Here is a 16,411-nt window from a genome sequence, read left to right as displayed (position 1 = left end):
GGAATAATAGCACCTAACTCCTAGGTGGATATAAGAGCAAAATACGGTCATATATGTAAATTGCTCTGACAATTTTAAAATGCTATATATTAGCTATTATTATTTAAATAATGAAGAATCTAATTATTTTGGTATATGGAGAGGAAAGGCTTTGTTTTTAAAAGCGCCCATAAGGCACCTTTTTGCTCTTTCAAAATAAATGCTTATTAATAATCAACAAACAATAAGATAAATGAGAGTTTATATTTTCTACTTCTTTCAGGAGACTTCTTTCAGGATAGCAAAGATGTCCTCTACTGCTGAAAATAGCTTGGGAAAGCCTGCGTGCTTCCTCCGAACTCTCATCAAGAAAACCCTTAATTCAGATGATTCAAACATTTTGACTGGTATTCTCTCCCAATTTTTTCCCCCTTATATCTTGGTATCAACACTTTTCACACTGATACTTTGATGCCCTCAAAATTGTTGCTCCAACAAAGATCTCTTCTCCTTGGTCTAATCTAGCTACTTTTCCCATCTTTGTTCTCTTCAATAATGTATCTACCTCCCTCATAAACACATCTTTGACCATGATGTTAGGATTCAAGGGTGCTGGTTCCATGATGGAGAAAATGATTTGATACAATACTTTTTAATAAATATTTTTCTTTTATCTAGTTTGTTTTCTACCTTCCATTTTTTTGATCCTTAAATGCCTTGGGATAACTTTGTTTGACTAGTCTCACCAAGCTTTCTTTAAATGAGTTTTAGCAAAATGTTAAACAGGAAAAATTAACATTTAGAAAAAAATTGAAATTCGTATTGAACTATTTTGAGACTCTTCTGGCCCAAAATTCCACTTGGTGTTAATTTTTTTGGGAGCCCTTATTTAATTTTATAAAGGAAATGAAGGGAGTAAAGAGGACTTATTTCACAGAAATTGACTGAAATAGCCTCTGCTGAAATGAACTCATTCTGTGAAGTTAGAAATAGTTAAGTGCTTCTAATATCTTTTTGCTTCTCTTTCTTTTCCTCATTTTGCCCACAATTCAATTGATGAACTAAACCATTTTAAAAATTACATTTTAATATATTAATTTGATTCAAATACCTGCTTGCATAAGCAAATATAGGGAAGAACACCCCTAGACAGTGTCGCAGTTGAACATCCTCTTCAGTCACAGGATTGTACCACAACAACACAAGACGAGAAAGAAGCCTACTACTAACTAATCGTCCAGAAAACATCAGTTTGGCTAGTCCTTCTGCAGCAGCTGTCCGGAGCTCAGAAATCTGAAACAGATTTAGATAATGACAGAAAGGATATCTGCACAATTACTTCTTCTAAAATAGACAAGGAGTCATTCCTGATATTTTAAATAGTTATTGTCTAAAGATAATGCTCAATATCCACCTATCTACCTAGTTCTTTAAAAGAACATGCTATGGGAAGTGGAGTACAAAAAGAGGGCATAGAAGATAAATTTTGCCCATTTCATAATTTAACCTTGGATCAACTGTGTATAAACCTGGAGTTCCAGAGTCTGAGTTTACAAAGTGTTTCCTTCATACCACTATGAAGAACATCATTATTCCTATTTTTAAAATGAAGAAATTGGGGCAGCTAGGTGGCGCAGTGCACTGGCCCTGAAGTCAGGAGGACCTGAGTTCAAATCTGACCTCAGACCAAACGCTTGACACTTACTAGCTATGTGACCCTGGGCAAGTCATTAAACCCCAATTGCCCCCCCCCCGCCAAAAAATAAAAGGAATTATTTCCAAACATAATATTTATAGATGTATAAATTGTGAAAAATGTGTGTGTGTATACATATATATATGCATATGAAGTCATGAAGCTGCTTTTTCCTGGAGGAACTGAGTTTTCTTCTTAATCTTAGCATAGAGGAAATAAAGCCACTAAACTAAAGGGTCTTGTAGCAAGATTTGATAGACAAGGGGTCTAGGCAGCATGTGGCATAGTGCAAAGAGTACTGGATGTGGGTAAAGAGGACAGTGGTTACTGACTCTGCTACTTACTTACTCTGTGACCTTAGGCAACTTCTTTGGGCCTTCCTTTCCTCATCTAAAAATGAAGGGGCTGGACTAGGTGACTGGTGTTACCTTCAATCTCTAAATCTATGATCCTATGAATGAGTCTTCAGCTTGTCCTGATAATCCTCCTTGTCAATCAACCAAATCAAAAAGCATTTATGAAGTGTCACCACATGCCAGGCACTGTGCTATTAAGATGGGGGATTCAAAATAAAAAAATCAAACAGTCTCTACCCCAAAAATCTTACATTCTTGAGACAGACATGGACTTACAGAAGAATATACATAACATACACAAGATAAATACACGTTAATTTAGGGAAAAGGTTAAAAATAGAGAGGATTAGGAAAGGCTTCATGTAGAAGGTAGGGCTTGAAGAATAAGCCTTTAAAACGGAGCTGAAGGAAAGAGCTGGAAGAAACCTGAACAATGGTCAAGTTCAGTTGCTGAATTTTGCAGAATGCCTTGTCCCAAGTCTCGGCTGGTAAGTGTCAGGGATGACACTTGAATCAGGTCTACCCCCTATACATTTTCTACTACACCATGTTGTTTTCTTATAATATCCTCTGGGCAAGATCAAACAGTCTTCACTAATCAGATCTATAGCATGGTGAAGACCAAGAGGGTTGGAAAATTTAGCTAAAGTTACTTGAGACTCCAAGCTGCTTGGTCTTCACCAGGCTACGCTGAGTACTCAGGAACACAAAGTAAGTGACAAGGGTCCCTATCCCCAAAGAGCTTACAGTAGGAAGTATTCAAAAGCCATTTTCCCCCCTTAGTTCCTGATAATCTAATTTTTTCAATCTATAATGTTTACTGTTATATTAACTGTGGAAATTATTTTGTGTTTACTTTGTACATATTTTACTCCGTATATACCTGTCTGTTCATGTTATTTTTGCCCAGTTAACAAGCAGCTCGAGAGTAGGAACAGTTTCATTTTTATTTTTTAATTCCCCAGTGCCTAACACACCTTGCATACAGGAGGTTTTAAATAAATGCTTGCTAAATGAACGAATGATCACACAATATAATACTTTGGTAGAGATATTACCGAATCAATCTAAATTTTCTTGGAAGAAAAAAAGAACATCAAAATGTTTCACCTCCTGTACTTATAAGTATTAAGCCATTAATCTGAATAAGCCATTCAATCAATAAGTACTTCTTGAGTGCTCGCAATGCGTTCAACTCTTTACTAGATTTGAGGGAGATATAAGAACATCTGATATAATTGCTGTTCGTCAAGAGCTTACAATCCTTTTGGGGGAGATGAGACCAATGCACACATGCCCAAAACAGTTTATGATCAGAAATGTTTCCAAAGCAATTTAAACACCTAAGAATATGGAAGAAACACTGGATGTGTCCCAAAATTGTCAAGTTACATATGAAAAGCAAGAGAAAGGAAAACAAAGAAATCCCTAAGTAGTATTCATTCCTCTGAAAATAAGAGCACAAAAATATTAGAAGTAAATATCAATATTTGGTTTAAAAGACACTCTACAATGCAGGAAATGTATATGAGATTTTCAGAGTCCATGAATAAATGTAAACAAAAAATAACAATACATCCTAAGGATGTTTCCTAACAGGCTGACAATTGTTCCTTACCTCGCTGTCTAAAAAGCCAGCCAGAAGCTTCAGGATGTTCTTAGCAGTTGCAGTCTCTTCTTCTACAGCTTTTATTTTTAGCTCATGGTCAGCATCACCGCCATCAGTTATCTCTGCTTCTCTACTCTCAAGGTCCTTGACTCTTTTGGATTTAAATGGCTCAGTCCCAAACAACAATAGCTGGTCAAAAACTGCCTTGAGAGCACTTATTTTTATTGTGACATCATCAATTTGCAAAACCTAAGTCAAAGCAAAGCAAGAAGAATGTACTTCTGTCAAACAACACTGATCGTGTTTTTAATACACGCTTCAACAAAAGAAGTGTATTGGGGTATCTCAAAATAGAGAATGGACGCCTCCTGAAAATTCAATTTAAACGAACAGTGATTAAACAATTGTGTGCAAAAAATATGCTAGGTGATGAGTTGTTTTTTTTAAATCACACCTACAGTTTCATTCATATATAGAATCCAGGGTGAGGAGAAATCTGTTAGGAGGGTTGGCTGGGTTAGGGCTAGTAGTGGTGGAGCACATAAGCATACAAGTAATTATGATACAATAGAGTGTGCACTTGGAGCAAAGACTGGATGAAAATAATGTGCTCTAGGAAAATTTGAAAGAGAGATGACTTCGGTGGTGGAGAGGCACAGAGAAAGGGAAGAATTAGGAAAGGCTTCACAGAGCAGGCGGCATCTAAGAGACTTTGAAGAAACAGAAGGCTTTGACAGGCAGAGATAAGCAGACATTCCAGGAAAAGGAAATGAACTGTACTAAAAAATGGAGTTAAGAAATAGCAGAACAATATCAGGGCATAGCTAGAACTTCAGTTTGGCTAGACTATAGAGTACATGAAGAGAAGGAATGTGAAGTAAGGCTGAAAAGTGTAAGGTGGAACCAAATTACAGAAAGTCTTAAATATGCCAAGCTAAGGAGTTTGCATTAAATAATATGTATTAAAAGTTTTTGAGTAGGGAATTAACATGGTCAGCCCTGAGCATTAAAGACAATTTAATTATAAAACAACTGTGGCAGCTGTGTAAAGGATGGATTCAAGAGGGGAGAGACAGTAATCAGGAGGCTATAACAGGTAAAGGTGCTGATCATATGATCCAGGATGCAAGCAGCAGGAGCAGAGAAATAAAAGACAAAAGATATTTTGGAGGTAGAATCAACAGTTCCTGGCAAATCACTGCGTAGGGTACTGAAGGATGAGGAAGAATTAAAAGTCATGATATTAAGAACTGGAGTCTAGATGATCGATAGGACAGCAATGTGATTAATATATTTCAAGAAGCTAGAAGAAAGGTAAACTCAGGGAAAAGATGCCAAATTCCTTTATGAACTTGCTGAGTTTGAGGAGTTGGTAGGACACAGAGGTAGAGATACCTGGTAATCAGGACAGAATCAGAGAGGAAAGGGACTTCTTACGTACTGTCTATGAAAACCTCACCATAATCTTCTCTACGACATCCTAAACAAGTAATTACTGAGCTTGAAACACTCAAGTGAAGGAAACCTGCTATCTCTTAAAGCAATCCATTCAACTTCTTAATACTGGGATTTTTTTATTACAACAAGCCTAAATCAGTTTCTATTAACTTCTACCCACTACTTGAGGGCTTGGCCCTCTGAGGCCAAGCAGAAAAAGTCTAATCCCTCTTCCATATGACAGTCCTCCAAATATTTAAAGAGAGCAAACATTCCATATCCACCTGTCTCCTCTTCCAGGACAAACACTTGAAATTTCTTCTGATGCTCTTCATATAGTATGATAAAAAAAAAAAAGAGGTAAGGCTCTCATGTATTGAAAGCAAGGGATAAGAAGACAACAGCCAAGTACTATATCTCTACCCATAGGATATTAATAGAGGGGCGGGACTTAAGTGTGTTGGGTAGAACCTCTGTGGAAGATTTATGGAATTTATAAGGTCAAGAAATGCAGAGGATGAGAAATGTCAGGAAAACCCACATCAATGACATCATGGATCCAGTGGATTAATGAATTATTATAGATGACTATCTATCACAATGACTATAGATGACTATCTAACACAAGAAGTATTAACAGAAAAATTAAAACTACCTGTTAAGGGCCACTGACAATCAAAAACTAAGAAAAAGCATTTATATAATGACAAAAAACAAAACAGGACACCACAACTCACTTTACATAACTCTGATTTGTGTAGATCTTTAAGAACATACATCTTGTGTAACTTTCTGAAGGCAAGAACTAAAAAAGATCAATCATATCCTAGTGCATAAAACTGTGATAATATATCTAACTCTAAAATCTAAAAACAGTGCAACTCCAATAATTCCTTAACTTTCCTCATTCCTACTGGCTAGCAACTGTTCTAGATAATGGAAATAGTCATCAAAGCAAAACAACAATCATCTAACAAATGTGGATGTAGATTTCTGAAATCAATTTTGGCTACCACAATCTGAGAAAGACAGTGGGTTTGGTTTTTAACCCTAAGGAAGCACAGATTTCCTCATTCTAATAAAAGTCCTGAAACTATCCATAGAGAAAAAAAAAGACAAGAGTTCCACGTGAACAGAAACTAAACTAAAAAATATCTACTTAGTATGATTATGTCAGATACACATTTCCATCCCAAAAAAGAATAAATGAAATCTTGTCAAAAATTAAATTTTACCTGCAATAACAGTGCAAAATGTTTACTGGCAAAATCTTGATTCTGCAGACCACAACAACCTAGGCATAAAACAGCCATATTTCTCACTACAGGATGAATACTTGTTATTCCAGGAAGAATCTAAAACAATCAGAAAATAAAACAACTGAGATGAATATAATGAATCTTCAACATATAATAATCAGTTGAAAACATGTACAAGATTATAATTCCATATAAACTCATTAAGATATTAAAACAATAATCAAATTGACCTAAATTGGCTCCTTTTTAAAATCATATTTTCCTTTATGCACTATTATTTTGAGCAGTCTATAGGCTTTACCAGATTGCCAAAAGGGTCCATGACACAAGAAAGGTTAAGAACCCTTGTGTTATAGGTGTGATCACTTCATAAATAGGTCCTACGTGTACTTTAGTAACAAACTCCCTTTGAATGGTATCTAAGATTAAACCAGTTAATATATTCTAATCTGTAATATAGCAAAGTTCTTTTGCATTGTCATCCCTGATCTGTTTTAACATCTTTATCTCTTACTATGCAAAGCTAAATATATTTTACATTTATTTCTAATTTAAAAGACGCTCGCCTCCCCCAAATCACTGGTTTTCATAGCTAACATTCTGTGATGGACATATTTTACACACATGAAAAATATTAACAACTCCCATATTTTTCAATACTAAATAACATACTGATTAAAAAGGGGTGAGGAAGAAGGGAGAAAGTAAAATAAAGCTTTAGAAGCCATTGCTAACTTACCAAAGAGTCAATAATAACATTCATGGTTGCACTTATGCCTGTAGAAATAGAGATCTGTTTCAGAAGTTCATAGCATAAAATTAAACATTTCTGTAATGTTTCAGGATCATTCTGAAATCAAATAAAGTAAAAATATTCAGAATAAGTGGGAGAGAATGTTTCATTATGTATATAAGGTTATAAAGTTCTAGCCACAGAGCTCAAAGCAAAGTGCTAAATTCTATGCTGATAACCAGTGAATTTGCAATGAACATTTTCAAAATAATCTAATTAGTGGCAACAGCACTTTAGAAACCGAAAAACTCTATATTTCAAAATCTATTTTGCCTTATTAATAATCACTTTTCTAATATATTTTTAAAGTAGCTGAAACAATTTTTGATCTTTCCACAACCCTGTATTGAATGTAATTTTTATTGCATTATAACCTGAAAAGGATACATTTAATATTTCTGCTTTTCTGCATTTGGTTGTTAGGTATTTATGCCCAAATACATGGTCAATTTTTGTGTAGGTACCATGTATCAGTGAAAAAAGGTACATTCTTTTTTATTCCCATTCAATTTTCTCCAGAGGTCTCTCATATCTAACTCTTCTAAAATTCTACTCACCTTTTTAACTTCTTTCTTGCTTATTTTTTGGTTACATTTACCTAGTTCTGAAAGGAAAAAATTGAGGTCCCCCACTAGTATAGTTTTTACTGTCAATTTCCTCCTGTAACTTGTTTAACTTCTTTAAAAATTTAGATGTCATACTATTTGGTGCATATGTTCAGTATTGTTATTACTTCACTGTCTATGGTACCTTTTAGCAAGATATAGTTTGCTTCCTTATCTCTTTTAATTAGATTTATTTTTGCTTTTGCTTTGTCTGAGAGCATGATTGCTACCCCTGCTTTTTTTTTTTTTTACTTCAGCTGAAGCATAAGAGAGTCTGCTCCAGCCCCTTACCTTTACTCTGTGTATGTCTCTGTGCTTTAAATGCATTTCTTGTAAATAGCATATCGTAGAATTCTGGGTTTTGATCCACTATGCTATCTACTTACGTTTTATGAGTGAGTATATCCCATTCACATGTACAGTTATGATAACTAATTTTGTATTTCTCTCCATCCCGTTTATCCTCCCTCTCTCCCTTCTTTCACCCTGTCCCTCTTCACAAGTGTTTTACTTCTGACAACCACCTTCTCTCTCTTCTATCAGCCCCCCCCAAATTATTTCCCTACAGGGAAGGTAGATTTCTATATCCAACTGAGTGTGTATGTTATTCTCTGAGCTAATTCTGATGAGAGTAAGCTTCAAGCTATTTGAAAAAAACTGCTGGGAAAATTAGAAAAAAATATGGCAGAAACTAAGTATAGACCAACATCTCATACCATATACCTGTGCCCAGACTCCACTCTTACTTTTGTGCACCAGACCTTTCCTGTAGAAATTCTAAGTTGTCTTGAGCTGGAAAATTGTTTTACTCTTCCTTTTGTGGGTTCTGCTGCTCCAAAATTATTTAGTTTTGTAGAAGAGTTTGAGGGATAGCTTGAGCAAGTCTGTCTTTTCTTGACTATCCTGACTCCACACACACACACACACACACACACACACACACACACACACACACACACACACACACACACACACACACACACCCCCCTGGAGTGGGGGGTTGTTAAATACTTGAACCTCACTCACACCCAAATTGATTCAAAGAGGGAAAATATATGTAGACACTTAACCGGTAATAGAAATCTATCTTACCCAACAGGGAATTAGGAGGGGAAGAGGATAAAAGGTAGGATGTTAAAAGATAAAAGGCAGTGGTCAAAAGAAAAACAGACTTTGACCCAGCAATAGCTCTTCTAGGGCTACATCCCAAAGAGATTATAAAAATGGGAAAAGGACCCACGTGTACAAAAATATTTACAGCAGCTCTTTCTGTGGTGGCAAAGAATTGAAAATTGAAGGGATGCCCATCAACTGGCGAATGGCTGAACAAGCTGTGGTATATGAATGTAATGGAATACTATTGTGCTATAAGAAATGATGAGCAGGCAGACTTCAGAAAAACCTGGAAAGACTTGTATGGACTGATGCTGAATGAAGTGAGCAGAACCAGGAGATCGTTGTACACAGTAACAGTCACGGTGTGTGATGACTAACTTTGATAGACTTAGCCCTTCTCAGCAATGCAAGGATCTAAGGCATTTCCAAAAGTCTCATGATGGAAAATGCTATCCACATCCAGAAAAAGAACTATCAAGTTTGAATGCAGATAGAAGCATACTATTTGCTCTTTTTTTTTTTTCCCTCTGTTTTGCTTTGTTTCCTCTCTCTTGTGGTTCCTCCTATTGGTTCTAATTCTTCCTTACAACATGACTAATGTAAAAATATGTTTAATAGGAATGTATATGTAGAGCTTATATCAGATTGCACACCATCTTGGGGAGGGAAGGGAGGGAGGGAGGAGGAGAAAAATTTATAACTCAAAAGCATATAGAAGTGATTGTTAAAAACTAAAAATAAATTAATTAAAAAAATTAAAAAAAACAGACTTTAGAGGAGAAACAGGATAAAAGAGAGAGAAGGATAAACAGAAGAAAACAGCACAGAGGAAAATGCACAGTTAGTAATCATAACTGAAGGGGAATGGGATAAATGTACCCATAAAATGGAAGTAGATAGCAGAGTGGATTAGAAACCAGAATCCAACAATATGTTGTCTACAAGAAACACACTTGAAATAGAGAGACATACACAGAGATAAATTATTATATTTACTATTATAGTAAATAATTATACTTCAGCTGAAGTGAAAAAAAAAAGGCAGGGGTAGCAATCATGATCTCAGACAAAGCAAAAGCAAAAATAGATCTAGTTAAAAGGGTTTTATATAGCAGGGAAACTACATCTTGCTAAAATGAACCATAAAAAATGAAATAATATCAATACTAAACATATATGCACCAAATAGTATAACATTCAAATTCTTAAAAGAAAAGTTAAATGAAATACAGGAGGAAAAAAGAGAGTAAACTATACTGGTGAGAAACCTCAGCCTTCTGTATCAGATCTAGACAAAATAAATAAGAAAGAAGTCAAGGAGATGAACAGAATCTTAGAAAAGTTAGATATGATAGAACTCTGCAGAAAACTGAAAGGGAATAGAAAGGAGTGTCTCAGCTGTACATGGCCCCTTCACAAAAACTGACCGTGTAGTAAGGCATCAAAACCTCACAACCAAATACAGAAAAGCAAAAATATTAAATGCACCTTTTTCAAACCATAATGCAATAAAAATTACACTTAATAAAGGACCATGGAAGCATAGATTAAAAGTTAATTGGAAACTAAATAATCTAATCCTAAAGAATGAGTGGGTCAAAGAGTAAACCATAGAAACAATCAATAATTTCATTACAGAGAGTGACAACAACGAGACAACATTCCAAAATTTGTGAGATACAGTCAAAACAATAGTTAGGGGAAATTTTATATCTCTTAGTCTGTATATCAGTAAAAGGGAGAACGAGCAGATCAATGAATTAATTTGGCATACAAGTAAGAAAACTGTAATAAGAACAAATTAAAAGTCAACAATTAAACACCAAAATAGAAATCCTGAAAATCAAATGATTAATAAAACTGAAAGTGAAAAAATCCACTGAATTAATAAATAAACCTAGGTGTTAATATTGTGGAAAAAATCAATAAAATAGATAAACCATTGGTTAATTTGATAAAAAAAAAAAACAAACAACCAAATTACTAGTATCAAAAATGAAAAGGGTGAATACCCCACCAATGAAGATGAAATTAAAGCAATTATTAGGAGTGATTTTGCTCAATTATGTACCAGTAAAAATGACAATCTACGTGAAATGGGTAAATATTTACAAAAATACAAACTGCCCAGATTAACAGAAGAGAAAATAAAATATTTAGATAACCTTATCTTAGAAAAAGAAACTGAAAAATCATCAATGAGCTGCCGAAGAAAAAATCCACAAGACCAAATGGATTTGCACGTGAATTTTACCAAACATTTAACAATTAATCCTAATACTAAATAAATTATTTGGAAAAAAAATAAGTAAAGGAGTCCTATCAAATTTCTTTTATGACACAAATATAGTGCTGATACCTAAACCAAAGAAAGCAAATACAGAGAAAGAAAACTATAAACCAATTTCCTTACCGAATATCAATGCAAAAATTTTAAATAAAATACTAGCAAGGATATTATTTATCACAAAGATCATACATTATGAACAGGTGGGATTTATACCAGGAATGCAGGGCTGGTTCAATATTAGGAAAACTATCAACATAAGTGACCGTATTAATGAGAGCAAAAATCATATGATTATATCAATAGATGCCTAAATAGCCTCTGACAAAATATAACACCCATTCCTATTAAAAACACTAGAAAACAGAGGAATAAGTGGAGCCTTTTTTACTTTGAAAAACAGTATCAATCTAAAACAAAAAGCAAACATTATCTATAATGGGGATAAAAGTTTGAAGCATTCCCAGTAAGATTAGGGGTGAAGCAAGGATGTCCATTATCACCACTATTATTCAATATTGTACTAGAAATGCTAGCTATAGCAATAAGAGAAGAAAAAGAAAATGAAGGAATAAAAATAGCCAATGAGGAAACAAAACTATCACTCGTTGCAGGTAATATAATGGTATACTTGGAGACGCCAGAGAATCTTAAAAAAAAAAAAAAGCTGAAATAATTAGCAACTTCAGCAAAATTAAAAGATTTAAAATAGACCAACATAAATCATCAGCATTTCAATAAATTCAATTTAAAGTAACAACAGACAATACGAAAGACTTGGGAGTCTATCTGCCAAGACAAACCCAGAGATTATATTTACACAATTACAAAACATTTTTCTAAACAACTGGAGAGAGACAGTGAAAGAGTTAGTAAGAGGATGAGAGAGAGAGAAAATGGAAGGGAGTGAGAGAAAGAGTTGAACAGAAAGGAGGGGGGAGAAGAGGCTATATTTACACAATTACAAAACATTTTCCTAAACAACTATAATAAAAATGACAATTCTACTTGTTAACTTACTCATTCACTGCCATACCAAACTACCAAAGAATTATTTTATTGAGCTAGAAAAAATAGTAATAAAATTCATCTAGAAGAAAAAAAGTCAAGAATATCAAGTGAAGGAAGACAGCCCAGCAGTTCCAGATTTCAACTATATTACAAAGTGGTTATCATCAAAACAATCTTGTACTGCCTAAGAAATGGAGTTGTGGATCAGTGGAATACATTATACACTTCAGAGGTATACACTACAGAGTAGTAAATCACCATGATAATCTAGTGTTTGACAAACCCAAAGATGGGATAAGAGCTCAACATCTGACAAAAAACTGCCAGGAAAACAAGAAAGCAGTTAGGCAGAAACTAGGCACAGATCAACATCTCATACTATACACCAAGATAACATGGATAAATGTTTTATAATGGATAAATGGTTTATACACAAAGAAAATACAGGAGGAAAAAAGAGAGTAAACTATACTGGTGAGAAACCTCAGCCTTCTGTATCAGACCTAGACAAAATAAATAAGAAAGAAGTCAAGGAGATGAACAGAATCTTAGAAAAGTTAGATATGATAGAACTCTGCAGAAAACTGAAAGGGAATAGAAAGGAGTGTCTCAGCTGTACATGGCCCCTTCACAAAAACTGACCATGTAGTAAGGCATCAAAACCTCACAACCAAATACAGAAAAGCAAAAATATTAAATGCACCTTTTTCAAACCATAATGCAATAAAAATTACACTTAATAAAGGACCATGGAAGCATAGATTAAAAGTTAATTGGAAACTAAATAATCTAATCCTAAAGAATGAGTGGGTCAAAGAGTAAACCATAGAAACAATCAATAATTTCATTACAGAGAATGACAACAAGAAGACAACATTCCAAAATTTGTGAGATACAGTCAAAACAATAGTTAGGGGAAATTTTATATCTCTTAGTCTGTATATCAGTGGCCCCTTCACAGTAAGTAAGCTAGAGAAGCACGGAAAAATGTACCTGTCAGATCTATAGATAAGAGAGTTTATGACCAAACAAGAAACAAAGAGTATTACAGGAAATAAAATGGATAATTTTGATTACATTAAATTAAAAAGTTTTCTACAAACAAAACTAATACAACCAAAATTAGAAGGAAAACATGAAACTGGGGAAAAAAATGTTTACAGCGAGTTTCTCTGATAAAGGCCTCATTTCTCAAATATTAAGGAACTGAGTCAAATTTATAAAAGTAAGAGCCATTCCCCAGTTGATAAAAGATCAAAGGATGTGAACAGGGAGTTTTCAGAAGAAATCAAAGCTATTAATAGTCACATGAAAAAAATGTTCTAAATCACTATTAACTAGGAAATGCAAATTAAAACAACCCTGAGATACCATCTCACACCCATCAGATTGACTAACATGACACAAAAGCAAAATGACAAACGCTAAAAGGGAGGTAGAAAAATTGGGACACCAAAGCACTGCTGGCAGATGTGTGAATTAGTCCGACCATTCTAGAGAACAATTTGTAACTACTCCCAAACGGCTATAAAATTGTGCATACTTTTTGACCTAGCAGTACCACTACTGGGTCTGCATCCCAAATAGACCATGGAAAAGGGAAAAGAACCTATTTGCACAAAAATATTTACAGTAGCTATTTTTGTGGTGGCAAAGAATTAGAAATCAAGGTGTCCATCAATTAAGGAATGGCTGGACAAGTATATGATTGTGATGGAATACTATTGTGCTATAATGACAAGCAGGATGGTTTCAGAAAAACTTGGAAGACATTTGAACTGATGCAAAGTGAAGTGAATAGAACCAGGAGAACACTGTACACAGTAACAGCAATATTTTAAGAATGATCAATTGTGAAAGACTAGCTCCTCTGATCAAGACAATGATCTAAGATAGTTCCATAGTGAAAAATGCTATCCACCTCCAAAGAGAGAATTAAATGAACTCTGATTGCAGATTGAAGCATATTTTTTAAGCTTTCTTTATTTTTATTGTTTTATTTTGTGTTTATTTTGCAACATGGCTAATATGGAAACATGCTTTGTGTTACTTCACATGTATAATCAATATCAAATTGCTTGCCTTCTCAAGAATGCGGGAGGGATGGCAGAGGAGTAAATCTGGAACTCAAAAAATTTTTTTTAAATGATTGTTAAAATTTTTCAAACATGTAATTGGGAAAAATTTAACAAAATAAATAAAAATTAAACAAATAATAAAAGTTAACCCCCAAACCAAAGCTGAAATTAGAAAAAAAAATCACCCCTCTTTTAATATGATAAATAAGCAGATGATGCACTGAATAGCTAATTAAAGCACTTCATAAACAAACAAAAAAGATACTTAGAGCAGTGTTATCCTATGAACACCATTTATACTGAATTAGCAAAATGGACATGAACTTTATACTGTCATAGCTAAACTACAGTTAAAGAGAAAAGGAGATTCTGCTCATGAGAGGGCAGATACTTATCTTTTCCCAAATATAACCAGCAGTTAATGGTATTTTAAAATTACAACATCTTTTTCAGCAAGAACTTTGAAAATCATGTTTTAAGTGTGTCATACACCAATACCGTGAGACTTTTTGAATCTGAAGAAAATTAAGATCAATGAAATTTTATGAAAATCATATTCCAGACCATTCATTAGATGGTGAAGCACTCAAAATTTAATCTCAAAGCAAACATGACTGAAAACAATTCAAGTATAGTAACTTCATCTAGAATTTACAAAAAATATTCTTAAGCATTTACAAGTCTTTTGTATACACACTTTCAAAACAACAGTACTAAGATACTAAAAGACCCTACAGCACCTATGATATCAGAGAGAAAATAAATTTTATTGATTAGTTTTTAGTTTTTTTTTTTTCTTTTTGGCGAGGCAATTGGGGTTAAGTGACTTGCCCAGAGTCACACAGGAGGAAGTATTATGTGTCTGAGGCCAGATTTGAACTCAGGTTCTCTTGACTCTAGGGCCGGTTCTCTATCTACTGCGCCACCTAGCTGCCCCAATTAGTTTTTAGTTTCAAATGGCTTGAAGAAACCAGTGTAGAATCTTCTTTAAAGTCTTTTGTTCAAAGATGCTTAACACTTTCAATAGGCAAGAAGATAGATCTTTTAAGGAACTGTTTTAAAAAACATTAACAGACAGCTAAAATTGTTAAAGGATAATCTAGCTATTTTATGCAAGATTACTTTTGCACTAAAGCTGAGCTGATGTGAAGAACTCATTAGCTAAAGGGAATGATATTAGAAGCTTCACTGCCATGATGACCTACACCTGATCTGAAAGACAATAACCAGATCTCATTTGCAAAGGGAGAAGAGGTAGGAAAAGAAGAGTGCCCTCTGCGCGACGGGCACCCCCCCCCCCACCGGTTTCATGCTTCAACCAGGGCCCCCATTCTATTATGTAAAATCATGAAAGGGCAAAGGAAATACAAAGCCTTCAGGACATTATGATTAGTAGGATACATAAATGTATAACATACTAGCTAATTAGGATAAGCAGTTGAATAAAGGCTTCCCAATTCTGGCCTAAGAAAGCAAGCCAGAATGGCAGGTCTTATGGTCAAGCCACCGTGCTGCAAAACTCTCCAAGTTCAAAGCACAATCTGCAAGGTTTCTGGCTTTAATTAAGGAAAATGAAGTTTTAGTTAAGGTGATTAACAGTAGTTGAAGTTTAACATGAGAATGGCTTCCAATTTGTACCTTCTCCATGTGAACCTCCTTAATCTCAAGTTGTTCTGTTTCTTTTATGAGGTCCATTTTGGTATCTTCTAGTTCTTTTATTTTCTCTTTTAATAGAGAGGCATGATTAAAATCCTGGAGGGTAATGCATTCCTCCAAAGCTTCCTTGGCTTCAATAAGCTTCACTTTTACTTCAGCCAACTAAAGAAAGATAAAGATTTGAAAAAAATAACAACTTTATTAAATTTATTATTAAAACTTGTAGTAAAGTGACATTTGTAGGCTTAATATGTTAAACAATTCAATGACAAAAATTTAGAACAATGACATTAAACAGAAGGACATAAATTTTTGGAAAGAAAAAAATGTATGATCCTTTCTAAAGACAGAATTTGACCAAGATTTTGATGCTCTTAGAGTATAGTATTTAATCAAAAAATGTGAATTTTTCAAGTACACTATAATTTTCTCTATCTTCCCTCAATGCAGTTTTCAGACCAGATTTAGAACAAAAATCAGAAGTTAAAAACTATACTGGCCTTGACCATTTATTTTATTCAATTAGAAA

At 34.2% G+C, this 16,411-nt stretch overlaps 1 protein-coding gene across 1 annotated transcript in view; it reads right to left on the bottom strand.

Annotated features, from left to right (window-relative positions):
• The window catches only part of NCAPG (non-SMC condensin I complex subunit G), a 51,571-nt gene that overhangs the window by 9,523 nt on the left and 25,637 nt on the right, over nucleotides 1-16,411 (bottom strand). The window contains exons 11-15 of the mRNA XM_027835986.1: nucleotides 15,865-16,044; nucleotides 7,076-7,186; nucleotides 6,313-6,432; nucleotides 3,650-3,889; nucleotides 1,091-1,272 (exon numbers count right to left, since the gene is read on the bottom strand). Of these exons, the coding sequence (XP_027691787.1) occupies nucleotides 1,091-1,272; nucleotides 3,650-3,889; nucleotides 6,313-6,432; nucleotides 7,076-7,186; nucleotides 15,865-16,044 (833 nt within the window). The remainder of the gene's footprint in view (nucleotides 1-1,090; nucleotides 1,273-3,649; nucleotides 3,890-6,312; nucleotides 6,433-7,075; nucleotides 7,187-15,864; nucleotides 16,045-16,411) is intronic.

Source organism: Vombatus ursinus, unplaced genomic scaffold (assembly GCF_900497805.2).
Source record: "Vombatus ursinus unplaced genomic scaffold, bare-nosed wombat genome assembly UNPS02014818.1, whole genome shotgun sequence".
Classification (NCBI taxonomy): Eukaryota; Metazoa; Chordata; class Mammalia; order Diprotodontia; family Vombatidae; genus Vombatus; species Vombatus ursinus.
Note: the sequence above shows the minus strand (reverse complement) of the source record. Positions and strands in the feature narration are given on the sequence as shown.